Below are 13,421 nucleotides of genomic sequence, written 5' to 3' on the forward strand. Positions count from 1 at the left end.
TATTTTATCACTTATGTGACGAGTTGCTTGTTCATTTCTGTTTCTGTTGTTTAGCCTGTACAGAACCATGAGAGATCTTTGGACAGACATAAGTAGTGCCAGTTCTAAACAACAGTGATGTGCTGGGGAGTTGCACAGTCTTCTATTAAAAACATGGAAGTGTTCCTGTTGATGACCACTGGACTACAGTTTATGGGATCAGTGCCTTTATGTTGTGTTTTAAACATTTGTTGTTGAAATGTCAGAACATGTCATATGTAACATGTTTTAATAAACAAAATAAGTTTTGAAAATGCTTTTTGTTACATGACATTAGACCCTCTGGTTTAAATAAAGTACTTTAGTGATTTAGTGAGTGAAGTCTGGTTTCCTGGAATGTTGCTGGGCAAAATGTGCCAACTGTAGAGGGTAATTTTGATAATTTTTTATATCCATACGTTCTCAGCTGTACAAAACTACAGCTGCAGGAAAAGGTCATTCCAAACTTGTTTAGGATTCATGTACATTTCTGCATCAATTACTCATAAAAGGTGCTCTCCTGTGTTGTGCAAGTCATAAAGTAGGTAAAGAAAATACACACGCCAGTACAAACACAGTTTTATTCAATATTTTATTGGTTTTGTTTTATCTCTCGTCTCATACACCACCACAGAGAAGGTCAAAGTGCTTTCAGGATGACAGACGTGGTCGTTGATCTGTAGGGACACAAAACAATGTACTGACCGTTAAATTACCATCGACTGGAATCAAGGCACAATACACATGTGTTACAAGTCTGCAGGATCCATTCCCAGACACCCACCATAGATTGTTGTGGTGACTCAGTCATTTCATCTTCTGTGAGGTATCAAGGTGCTTAGGCCCAAATCTGATCTGGTTGCTTCTTCCAGTAGGTTAGACTTGTTCATTGATGGGGCTTTCTATAAGACAATTACCCAGAACACACACACCCATATCAATCATTGATGTTTAAATTATGTTAAACTCCTAACTGCCTAAACCACTTTCTCCAGCACTCACCTTTCTGACCTGGCGTGGTATGTACACGGTGCTGAGGAATGGAGGTGATCTGAACCTCAGCTAAAAACCTCTGGATGTGTTCTTGTAGCAGACCTGTGCTGTGGTGATGTAAACATAATGTGAGATTGATTTCCATCATGTGTTAAGGGGATGTTAAGCTAATAATTATCTGAGGGGGGAAACAGATGAAAAGCAGCTTGAAAAACTTCAGTATTATTCAGTCGACTGACTCGTCAAGCTGATCCACAAAATTTTGCTGATCTCCAAATCACTCCTGTTGTGTTTTCTGGTGTTCATGCTCTCAGATTACTTTTACATTACATGAAAGCAAACAGTGGACGGTTTTGTTCATACACATTTAGTCATTGCTTAGTCTCTGATATGCTCACCCATGATCTGTCTGCTACAAACCCATACAGGTGCCTGTAGAGTAAAGAAAAGGAAAAAAAAAAACAGTTTGACATGAGAAATTGTTGTTATAACTATAAAAATGTATGATTTTATTTGGTTAAAAGTTCTTTACACACCAATTACTAACCTAGTGTCTTTGATGTTATTAGCAAAATGCAACGATGATTCATTGCAACGTGTGATCTGGCCTATATGCTAACACAGACTCTTAGCTATATCCATTTAGGTCTATCCTTATTTGTTCTAACTGACCTGGTGTTACGTGGGGGGGGGGAAAGGAGGACCCAAGATGCAGAGTTAAGTAACAGAAAAGTTTATTAATAAAAGTAAACAAATAATAATCAGGGATATAACGTTTTAACAAAGGAAAATGAAACCCAGTCGCGAATCCCCATCGCGGCTTGCGAGGCCGTCGTGATCGGCATTGCAGGACAGGAGCTTCTCCATAGAGGAAATTAGAGAATAACCCGAACTTGCCGTCGCGATGTCCGGGGACAGGTGGCTCTGTCACTAGTCGCACCATGCTGTCACCAGGCAGAAGCTCACCTATAGGAAACAAGAGAATGATCCGGACCCGCGTCAGCGCAGTCCGAGGAAACCAGTGGCTCTGTCACTAGTCGCACCATGCTGTCACCAGGCAGAAGCTCACCTATAGGAAACAAGAGAATGATCCGGACCCGCGTCAGCGCAGTCCGAGGAAACCGGTGGCTCTGTCACTAGTCGCACCATGCTGTCACCAGGCAGAAGCTCACCTATAGGAAACAAGAGAATAATCCAGACCCGCGTCAGCGCAGTCCGAGGAAATCGGTGGCTCTGTCACTAGTCGCACCATGCTGTCACCAGGCAGAAGCTCACCTATAGGAAACAAGAAAAACACCAAACTCGCCGTTGCGATGTTCGGGGAAACGGATGGCTTGATCGTCAGCAACAGCTGGAATGAAACCAATCCAATTAACGCAAAGAACACACCGAACTCGCCGTCGCGTCGTTCGGAGCGATGGCTGTATTCCCAAAGACCGCTTAAGCGGCGGGGGAAAAACAGCCAACCCGGAGCGCTTGCATAACGGGTTCGCAGGCTGAATTCCCAAAGACCGCTTAAGCGGCGGGGGAGAACAGCTAACCCGTATAGTGCAAGGAACACACCCGGAGCGCTTGCATAACGGGCTCATGGGCTGAATTCCCAAAGACCGCATAAGCGGCGGGGGAAAACAGCCAACCCGTATAGTGCAAGGAACACGCTGAACTCGCCGTCGCGATGTTCGGGGATACACCGAACTCACCGTCGCGAAGTTCGGAAATCGGGTGGTTTATCACCAAGCCGAAGCTGGAATGAAACCAATCCGTATTGTGCAAGGAACACGGCGAACTCGCCGTCACGAAGTTCGGGGACAGGTGGCCATGTCACCGACCGCGCCTCAGCACGATCGGGAAGCCGCACACCTGTTTAGCACACGGGACACCCCGAAATCGCCGTCGCGAAGTTCGGGGAACCCGTGTGCTAAATCACCAGCCAATCCTTGCTGTGGCTGGGAGTAAAACAAAAACGTCGACTTAAACTAAAAGAAACCAAACCAAACGAAACAGGGAAAAAGGCGTGACAACCTGTGGCTGCACGGTGCCTGCTTAAATAAGCAGGTGCAGCTGCAGGTCGTCAGCCTTAATTAGGAGACCTCTAATTTAAGGCCTTTGTTCCAGAGGATCTGTAATTCCTGCAACGCCGGGGACCAAGGTAGGTTAGTCCCAACGCCGCAGGAAACCTTACAGTACGCCCTTCTCAAAAAGGACCACTCCTGAGGTCCTAAGCCCCGCAGCCCGAGTCCCCTCGGGTGGACTCAAGCAACTGGGGAGTTAAAGAGGACCACTCCTAAGGTCAGAAGCCCCCGCAGCCTGAGTCCCCTCGGGTGGACTCAAGCAGCCGGGGAAGTAGCCAGGGAGGGCCCCCTAAAAAAATTTTTTAGAGGGAATGGGGAGTTCTCCGCGGGTCCATTTAATGGTCACGCCTTTCTGTTACGTGGGGGGGGGAAAAGAGGACCCAAGATGCAGAGTTAAGTAACAGAAAAGTTTATTAATAAAAGTAAACAAATAATAATCAGGGATATAACGTTTTAACAAAGGAAAATGAAACCGAGTCGCGAATCCCCATCGCGGCTTGCGAGGCCGTCGCGACCGGCATTGCAGGACAGGAGCTTCTCCATAGAGGAAATTAGAGAATAACCCGAACTGGCCGTCGCGATGTCCGGGGACAGGTGGCTCTGTCACTAGTCGCACCATGCTGACACCAGGCAGAAGCTCACCTATAGGAAACAAGAGAATGATCCGGACCCGCGTCGGCGCAGTCCGAGGAAACCGGTAGCTCTGTCACTAGTCGCACCATGCTGTCACCAGGCAGAAGCTCACCTATAGGAAACAAGAGAATGATCCGGACCCGCGTCGGCGCAGTCCGAGGAAACCGGTGGCTCTGTCACTAGTCGCACCATGCTGTCACCAGGCAGAAGCTCACCTATAGGAAACAAGAGAATGATCCGGACCCGCGTCAGCGCAGTCCGAGCAAACCGTTGGCTCTGTCACTAGTCGCACCATGCTGTCACCAGGCAGAAGCTCACCTATAGGAAACAAGAGAATGATCCAGACCCGCGTCAGCGCAGTCCGAGGAAACCGGTGGCTCTGTCACTAGTCGCACCATGCTGTCACCAGGCAGAAGCTCACCTATAGGAAACAAGAGAATGATCCGGACCCGCGTCAGCGCAGTCCGAGCAAACCGGTGGCTCTGTCACTAGTCGCACCATGCTGTCACCAGGCAGAAGCTCACCTATAGGAAACAAGAGAATGATCCAGACCCGCGTCGGCGCAGTCCGAGGAAACCGGTGGCTCTGTCACTAGTCGCACCATGCTGTCACCAGGCAGAAGCTCACCTATAGGAAACAAGAGAATGATCCAGACCCGCGTCGGCGCAGTCCGAGGAAACCGGTGGCTCTGTCACTAGTCGCACCATGCTGTCACCAGGCAGAAGCTCACCTATAGGAAACAAGAGAATGATCCGGACCCGCGTCAGCGCAGTCCGAGGAAACCAGTGGCTCTGTCACTAGTCGCACCATGCTGTCACCAGGCAGAAGCTCACCTATAGGAAACAAGAGAATGATCCGGACCCGCGTCGGCGCAGTCCGAGGAAACCGGTGGCTCTGTCACTAGTCGCACCATGCTGTCACCAGGCAGAAGCTCACCTATAGGAAACAAGAGAATGATCCAGACCCGCGTCAGCGCAGTCCGAGGAAACCGGTGGCTCTGTCACTAGTCGCACCATGCTGTCACCAGGCAAAAGCTCACCTATAGGAAACAAGAGAATAATCCAGACCCGCGTCAGCGCAGTCCGAGGAAATCGGTGGCTCTGTCACTAGTTGCACCATGCTGTCACCAGGCAGAAGCTCACCTATAGGAAACAAGAAACACACCAAACTCGCCGTTGCGATGTTCGGGGAAACGGATGGCTTGATCGTCAGCAACAGCTGGAATGAAACCAATCCGTTTAACGCAAAGAACACACCGAACTCGCCGTCGCGTCGTTCGGAGCGATGGCTGTATTCCCAAAGACCGCTTAAGCGCCGGGGGAAAAACAGCCAACCCGGAGCGCTTGCATAACGGGTTCGCAGGCTGAATTCCCAAAGACCGCTTAAGCGGCAGGGGAGAACAGCTAACCCGTATAGTGCAAGGAACACACCCGGAGCGCTTGCATAACGGGCTCATGGGCTGAATTCCCAAAGACCGCATAAGCGGCGGGGGAAAACAGCCAACCCGTATAGTGCAAGGAACACGCCGAACTCGCCGTCGCGATGTTCGGGGATACACCGAACTCACCGTCGCGAAGTTCGGGAATCGGGTGGTTTATCACCAAGCCGAAGCTGGAATGAAACCAACCCGTATTGTGCAAAGAACACGCTGAACTCGCCGTCACGAAGTTCGGGGACAGGTGGCCATGTCACCGACCGCGCCTCAGCACGATCGGGAAGCCGCACACCTGTTTAGCACACGGGACACCCCGAAATCGCCGTCGCGAAGTTCGGGGAACCCGTGTGCTAAATCACCAGCCAATCCTTGCTGTGGCTGGGAGTAAAACAAAAACGTCGACTTAAACTAAAAGAAACCAAACCAAACGAAACAGGGACAAAGGCGTGACAACCTGTGGCTGCATGGTGCCTGCTTAAATAAGCAGGTGCAGCTGCAGGTCGTCAGCCTTAATTAGGAGACCTCTAATTTAAGGCCTTTGTTCCAGAGGATCTGTAATTCCTGCAACGCCGGGGACCAAGGTAGGTTAGTCCCAACGCCGCAGGAAACCTTACACCTGGACTTAGTTCCTAAGGATCTCTGAAAACCAGTTGTGCTCCAGGATCATCTCGAGGCTGGGTCGCTTATTCGGATCCTTGGCCAGGCAGCGTCTGATCAGATGACGGCAGGCTGTGTGTGCAGTGATCAGGTCGTTACAACATTGTAATAGAAACTATTTAACATCACTTAAAAAAAAAAACGAAAAGAGACATGCTTCTTATGTTTCTGCATTTTCTTACCCATAGACACACCAGCTTTGAAGATCAGGTGTCCAGCAGCGATCTCCCTCTCATTCCAGAATGGCAGCTCTCCACACACTAGAACAAACAAAAGGACGCCCAGGCTCCACACCGTTGCAGCGCAACCATGATACTTACCTTCCTCGATCCATTCAGGTGGGGCGTATAGTATGGTGCCTGAATAAAAGTGAGAGAAACGGTTCACACACACGGCTTTCCTATGCGATCGCTGTCATCTGTGTTTCATAGCTACTGACCTCCGAGGTACAATTACCTGCAAAACGTCTGTAGGGTGTCGACTTGAGCAAGTCCCCACAGCCAAAGTCTATGAGCTTGACCTCTAACGTGTCGAAACTGACCAGAAGGTTCTGCTCCTTGATATCCCGATGGAGAACGCCACCATCACGGCAATGACGGGCGGCGAGAACCACCTGCCACATGATGACCTGAGCCAGATGTTCGGGAAGTGAGCCGTTCCTGCGGTATTCGAAGAGGTCCATGCAGCAGGCGGGTCGCTCCAGGATCAAGACGTAGCACTCGGGCATGTCGAACCATTCCAGGAGCTCCAGGACACGTTCGCAGCGAGGTGGCTCGGACACCATCAGCATCAACGCCACCTCTACAGGGAGACCGTTCTTCTCACCAGGCTAATATTTGAGCAGACATGGTTAGCATGGGGTTGGAATCTATAGTAAATAGGCAGAGTGGCGGTTACATTCGATGCTATTTTGCATTTTAATGCATCATGTCATTTATAAGATAAGGTTTTTTTTATATGGCTGTTGCATCTTTGCAATATTTCACAAGTGAAACAAATGTTACTTACAATGGTGATGAATCTGTCACAGCCACTCTTCAGCACAATCTTAATAGCAACCTTATAAAACATGCAAAACAAAACGATTCAAATCAGGAACGAATATTACGGGAACGTACTTTTGGCCAACAGTAACCAAAAGGGCCGTTTGCTTTTTAACTACAAGTTTGATGACATGCGTAGTCATTGTGGATCTTAAGATCAAAGCAGCTTTGTAATGATCGACAATTCTCGTGTAACTCTGAGCAGAGCCGAGTAAATATCTCACCTGTTTTCCATCGGCCTTACGAAGTCCTGCAAACACAGAACCGCAGCCTCCTTTGCCCAGAAGCTTTCCGACTCCGTACAGGCTATCGAAGCACTCTGTAAAACAGGACGTGTTGTTATTCTGATAGAAACTCCTCAGTAAAAGTAAAAAACTCAATAAAAAACTCAAGAGCAGCATGATTTAAGCTCTAGATAATATTTGTTCTATGAAAGATGTAAGGCTGGACAGACCTTTGGAAGGAGCGCTGCCTCGCTGTCACCAGGCAGAAGCTCACCTATAGGAAACAAGAAAAACACCAAACTCGCCGTTGCGATGTTCGGGGAAACGGATGGCTTGATCGTCAGCAACAGCTGGAATGAAACCAATCCAATTAACGCAAAGAACACACCGAACTGGCCGTCGCGTCGTTCGGAGCGATGGCTGTATTCCCAAAGACCGCTTAAGCGGCGGGGGAAAAACAGCCAACTGGGAGCGCTTGCATAACGGGTTCGCAGGCTGAATTCCCAAAGACCGCTTAAGCGGCGGGGGAGAACAGCTAACCCGTATAGTGCAAGGAACACACCCGGAGCGCTTGCATAACGGGCTCATGGGCTGAATTCCCAAAGACCGCATAAGCGGCGGGGGAAAACAGCCAACCCGTATAGTGCAAGGAACACGCTGAACTCGCCGTCGCGATGTTCGGGGATACACCGAACTCACCGTCGCGAAGTTCGGAAATCGGGTGGTTTATCACCAAGCCGAAGCTGGAATGAAACCAATCCGTATTGTGCAAGGAACACGGCGAACTCGCCGTCACGAAGTTCGGGGACAGGTGGCCATGTCACCGACCGCGCCTCAGCACGATCGGTGGCTCTGTCACTAGTCGCACCATGCTGTCACCAGGCAGAAGCTCACCTATAGGAAACAAGAAACACACCAAACTCGCCGTTGCGATGTTCGGGGAAACGGATGGCTTGATCGTCAGCAACAGCTGGAATGAAACCAATCCGTTTAACGCAAAGAACACACCGAACTTGCCGTCGCGTCGTTCGGAGCGATGGCTGTATTCCCAAAGACCGCTTAAGCGCCGGGGGAAAAACAGCCAACCCGGAGCGCTTGCATAACGGGTTCGCAGGCTGAATTCCCAAAGACCGCTTAAGCGGCAGGGGAGAACAGCTAACCCGTATAGTGCAAGGAACACACCCGGAGCGCTTGCATAACGGGCTCGTGGGCTGAATTCCCAAAGACCGCATAAGCGGCGGGGGAAAACAGCCAACCCGTATAGTGCAAGGAACACGCCGAACTCGCCGTCGCGATGTTCGGGGATACACCGAACTCACCGTCGCGAAGTTCGGGAATCGGGTGGTTTATCACCAAGCCGAAGCTGGAATGAAACCAACCCGTATTGTGCAAAGAACATGCTGAACTCGCCGTCACGAAGTTCGGGTACAGGTGGCCATGTCACCGACCGCGCCTCAGCACGATCGGGAAGCCGCACACCTGTTTAGCACACGGGACACCCCGAAATCGCCGTCGCGAAGTTCGGGGAACCCGTGTGCTAAATCACCAGCCAATCCTTGCTGTGGCTGGGAGTAAAACAAAAACGTCGACTTAAACTAAAAGAAACCAAACCAAACGAAACAGGGACAAAGGCGTGACAACCTGTGGCTGCATGGTGCCTGCTTAAATAAGCAGGTGCAGCTGCAGGTCGTCAGCCTTAATTAGGAGACCTCTAATTTAAGGCCTTTGTTCCAGAGGATCTGTAATTCCTGCAACGCCGGGGACCAAGGTAGGTTAGTCCCAACGCCGCAGGAAACCTTACACCTGGACTTAGTTCCTAAGGATCTCTGAAAACCAGTTGTGCTCCAGGATCATCTCGAGGCTGGGTCGCTTATTCGGATCCTTGGCCAGGCAGCGTCTGATCAGATGACGGCAGGCTGTGTGTGCAGTGATCAGGTCGTTACAACATTGTAATAGAAACTATTTAACATCACTTAAAAAAAAAAAACGAAAAGAGACATGCTTCTTATGTTTCTGCATTTTCTTACCCATAGACACACCAGCTTTGAAGATCAGGTGTCCAGCAGCGATCTCCCTCTCATTCCAGAATGGCAGCTCTCCACACACTAGAACAAACAAAAGGACGCCCAGGCTCCACACCGTTGCAGCGCAACCATGATACTTACCTTCCTCGATCCATTCAGGTGGGGCGTATAGTATGGTGCCTGAATAAAAGTGAGAGAAACGGTTCACACACACGGCTTTCCTATGCGATCGCTGTCATCTGTGTTTCATAGCTACTGACCTCCGAGGTACAATTACCTGCAAAACGTCTGTAGGGTGTCGACTTGAGCAAGTCCCCACAGCCAAAGTCTATGAGCTTGACCTCTAACGTGTCGAAACTGACCAGAAGGTTCTGCTCCTTGATATCCCGATGGAGAACGCCACGATCACGGCAATGACGGGCGGCGAGAACCACCTGCCACATGATGACCTGAGCCAGATGTTCGGGAAGTGAGCCGTTCCTGCGGTATTCGAAGAGGTCCATGCAGCAGGCGGGTCGCTCCAGGATCAAGACGTAGCACTCGGGCATGTCGAACCATTCCAGGAGCTCCAGGACACGTTCGCAGCGAGGTGGCTCGGACACCATCAGCATCAACGCCACCTCTACAGGGAGACCGTTCTTCTCACCAGGCTAATATTTGAGCAGACATGGTTAGCATGGGGTTGGAATCTATAGTAAATAGGCAGAGTGGCGGTTACATTCGATGCTATTTTGCATTTTAATGCATCATGTCATTTATAAGATAAGGTTTTTTTTATATGGCTGTTGCATCTTTGCAATATTTCACAAGTGAAACAAATGTTACTTACAATGGTGATGAATCTGTCACAGCCACTCTTCAGCACAATCTTAATAGCAACCTTATAAAACATGCAAAACAAAACGATTCAAATCAGGAACGAATATTACGGGAACGTACTTTTGGCCAACAGTAACCAAAAGGGCCATTCGCTTTTTAACTACAAGTTTGATGACATGCGTAGTCATTGTGGATCTTAAGATCAAAGCAGCTTTGTAATGATCGACAATTCTCGTGTAACTCTGAGCAGAGCCGAGTAAATATCTCACCTGTTTTCCATCGGCCTTACGAAGTCCTGCAAACACAGAACCGCAGCCTCCTTTGCCCAGAAGCTTTCCGACTCCGTACAGGCTATCGAAGCACTCTGTAAAACAGGACGTGTTGTTATTCTGATAGAAACTCCTCAGTAAAAGTAAAAAACTCAATAAAAAACTCAAGAGCAGCATGATTTAAGCTCTAGATAATATTTGTTCTATGAAAGATGTAAGGCTGGACAGACCTTTGGAAGGAGCGCTGCCTCTCTGGACCGAGTGCTTTCCTGTAGTCGTGCTCTTCTCACCAGCTGTTGTTCACACAAATGTCATTTAATCACTGTTAGTAAATGATCTCTAACACATCAGATGTACAACAAGTGTACAGAGCTTTACAGAGTCATACGTTACAAATGTTTTATCATTAAATCTTACCAGTTCACAATATCATTGAATGGTTCAGTAAAGCTCTGGCTGACCTGTGTGGATGAAGTTGCTGGAGGAAGTGCTGGTGCTCAGTTCCACCGGGCTCTCTTCGATGTGTGAGGTCCTTCCAACTGTACCGTAAATGCTCTCGACTTAAAAGACGTGTTTTGTGTTAGTATCAGCATTTTACATCAACTGGATTCTTTTCTAAATCACTGCACTCATTCACTCAAAACCTTTCACCTAGTAAATTTAGCTCTGAATAAAAAAATGGTTTTCTAGTCGACTTGCTGTAGTGTGTACTTACCACTGCTCGCTAGAGAAGCATCAGAGAGGGAATCCAACACAGCAGCTGATTCCAGCACAATTTCACCAAGACTCAGCTCAGCTGTACAGAGGCAAGGTCAGAAGTGGATGGTCAAGGGTACGAGGTTTGGAATGGAGCAGTTATCAATCAGAAAGAGTAGGAGAGTGGAAATGGAATGTGTCTGCATCCATTCAAATGTTGATTTTGGCCATTTTAAACTGGTTTGCTTTATACTTGATGGAATCGAGTGTTCTTGTTAGACTGGAGTTTCAAACCCACCTGAGGTTCCAGAAGCGGATCGTGGACGTAGTGAGTCTCTCTCTGTGTGTTGGGATCCTCGTGATTCAGAGGAGCTACTGGATCCTTCCTGTTTTGGGCTCAAATCCACCACCTCATTTGATTGGGAAGTGATGGAGTCGTCTGTTCTGTCACCACCGGTGTTAGCAACCATGTTCTGAATGGTTCTGATCCAAGCCTCTCTATTCTCCTCTGAATCGGCCTGCAATACCCAGATCCTACACACACACACACAAACACACAAACACACACACACACACCCTGAACATGGCACGAATCTATAGCACAACAAAGTGCTTATTCCACTCCGGTTTTCATGTCATTTCTATTATAAAGAGAGTAAAATGTTCCTTTTTATATTCCTCATCTTTCTTTAGCAGAACAGTTGCACAGCCACGCCCTTCAGAGTGTCATAAATAAAGAAATCAAATTAATTTTCATGCCTGATGGTACACTGGACTTACTTTGTAGGTGAAACCACCTGGAAGCAGCAACGGCGTCCAATGCTCTTGTAGTGTTTGGCCGTGCACAGGTGTAAATCAGCTATGACCACCATGATATTCTGCTGGGGGCACAAAAGGTTTCTCAAACATTTCTTTACCTCTAATATTTCAGTTTTAAATCAAAGCACAAGCAAAGCAACTCAAACTTTAGCAAACGAGTCTTTAAAAGTGATTGTTCAGGAACAGTTTCTCCTTTTTATGTTGATTTTGATGTAAGCCACTATTGCTACTGATTTTACTTTAGACAAAGGACACGTGACTAACCCCGGATTTCTTCTTGTACATAAGGTGGTTGTTTTGAATCAGGAACCAGCGCCTGAAGGAAAGAAACAGAAACAAAAGGAATCATAGAAATAAAACAACTGCATAGTACTGAAATTCTGCAGGGTTTCACTTGTAACTAATACAATGACATAAATGAGCTTCATATTAAATCATCGTGTTGAATCGTTGTGTATTCTGATTTGACAATATTTAGGAAACGATTGCTATGATGATTAGAGCTGTTTAATTAGCCATTAATTTCAACCTAAATGATTGCTCATCATGTGTTCTAGCTCTCTACAAACCTGTTCCATGTTTTAAAGACATTACTGGCCCTCTTGAACAAGTATCCCTCCATAACTGTCTGGTTCTCTGCGTCCACACTGCCCTCCGGTTCAGTCTCGCCACCACAGACGTCCTGAAAAGACGTCTGAGAACGAACTCGACCGAACGGCCAGCACAGACATAGACTACGCAAAAAGCGTCGCATTAGAGAAGGACGGTCAGTAGCACGTCTCTCCTGTTCAGCAGCCATCATGAGAAATGATGTACAAACACTGAAGGTTCAACTAAACTGAGCTCTCATAGAACACTCAGTGTCATCACAATGATGTCACAAAGGCAGAAGGTCTCAGTGCTGCAGCGCTGCAGGTGATGGTGTACATTTAAATTTCACCATTTGTTTATTTTTAATTATTTTACTCAAATGAATTTTAACAAACCCATGCTGACCCCTGTCCACCGTAAAAGCGCCAACAATGGGCACGTGAGCATCAGAACTGGACCAAGGAGCAATGGAAGAAGCTGGCCTGGCACCAGGATGCAGGAGGCAAGCCGGCGGAGGCAGTGTGATGTTTTGGGCAATGTTCTGCTGGGAAACTTTGGGTCCTGCCCATGTGGACCCCCCCCCCCCCCCCACACACACACACACACACACACTTAATTTATTAAAAATGTCCCTCTTTGATTTTACAGTGTTTATTATTTCTTTTTTTTGTGCTGTTAGTGATAATTACTGTAACCTTACACAACATGTGTATCAAATACATTTACATGAATCATTTTTAGTAAAAAAATAAATAATGAATGGTTAGAAACAGCTGCTGAAGAAACACTTTTTAACTTTTTTAAATGCCCCAATCAGTGTTATGAAAGCGGTAGAGAGGAGATGGCTCCGTCTGGCCACACTTTAACTCTCTTTGTTTCCACACGTTTGCTGAGTGGCACACACATCTGGAACAATGAAAGGTGATCAGACGGTCTACACCTAATCATCAGATACTCTAGATTGGCAGATCAATGACTTTCAGTTACAGCTGAGTCTTTAAAACTTGATTCATTTACATGAATGCACAGACCTCCTCCTCGATTCCTACCGGAGTTTACTGCCACTCTGTCTGAATCATGATGTTACACTCCGCCATCCACCCACGTGTTATGGTCCACAGTCGCAGC

General features: G+C 47.8%; 2 protein-coding genes across 2 annotated transcripts; both read right to left on the reverse strand.

Moving 5' to 3' along the window:
- Positions 1-3,531: 3,531 nt before the first annotated feature.
- On the reverse strand, positions 3,532-6,845 carry LOC134321753 (serine/threonine-protein kinase pim-1-like). Its single transcript, XM_063003578.1, has 4 exons — positions 6,817-6,845; positions 6,265-6,676; positions 5,991-6,167; positions 3,532-3,828 (listed from the first exon to the last, which is right to left on the reverse strand). The coding sequence occupies exons 2-4, from the start codon at positions 6,596-6,598 to the stop codon at positions 3,722-3,724; spliced, it is 618 nt and encodes a 205-aa protein (XP_062859648.1). The 5' UTR covers positions 6,599-6,676; positions 6,817-6,845; the 3' UTR covers positions 3,532-3,721.
- A 2,470-nt stretch (positions 6,846-9,315) lies between these two features.
- Positions 9,316-9,957, reverse strand: LOC134321754 (serine/threonine-protein kinase pim-1-like). The gene is made up of 2 exons (XM_063003579.1): positions 9,929-9,957; positions 9,316-9,788 (listed from the first exon to the last, which is right to left on the reverse strand). The coding sequence occupies exon 2, from the start codon at positions 9,708-9,710 to the stop codon at positions 9,321-9,323; it is 390 nt and encodes a 129-aa protein (XP_062859649.1). The 5' UTR covers positions 9,711-9,788; positions 9,929-9,957; the 3' UTR covers positions 9,316-9,320.
- Between the last annotated feature and the right edge of the window lie 3,464 nt (positions 9,958-13,421).

This window comes from Trichomycterus rosablanca, chromosome 10, assembly GCF_030014385.1.
Source record: "Trichomycterus rosablanca isolate fTriRos1 chromosome 10, fTriRos1.hap1, whole genome shotgun sequence".
NCBI classification, from domain to species: Eukaryota; Metazoa; Chordata; class Actinopteri; order Siluriformes; family Trichomycteridae; genus Trichomycterus; species Trichomycterus rosablanca.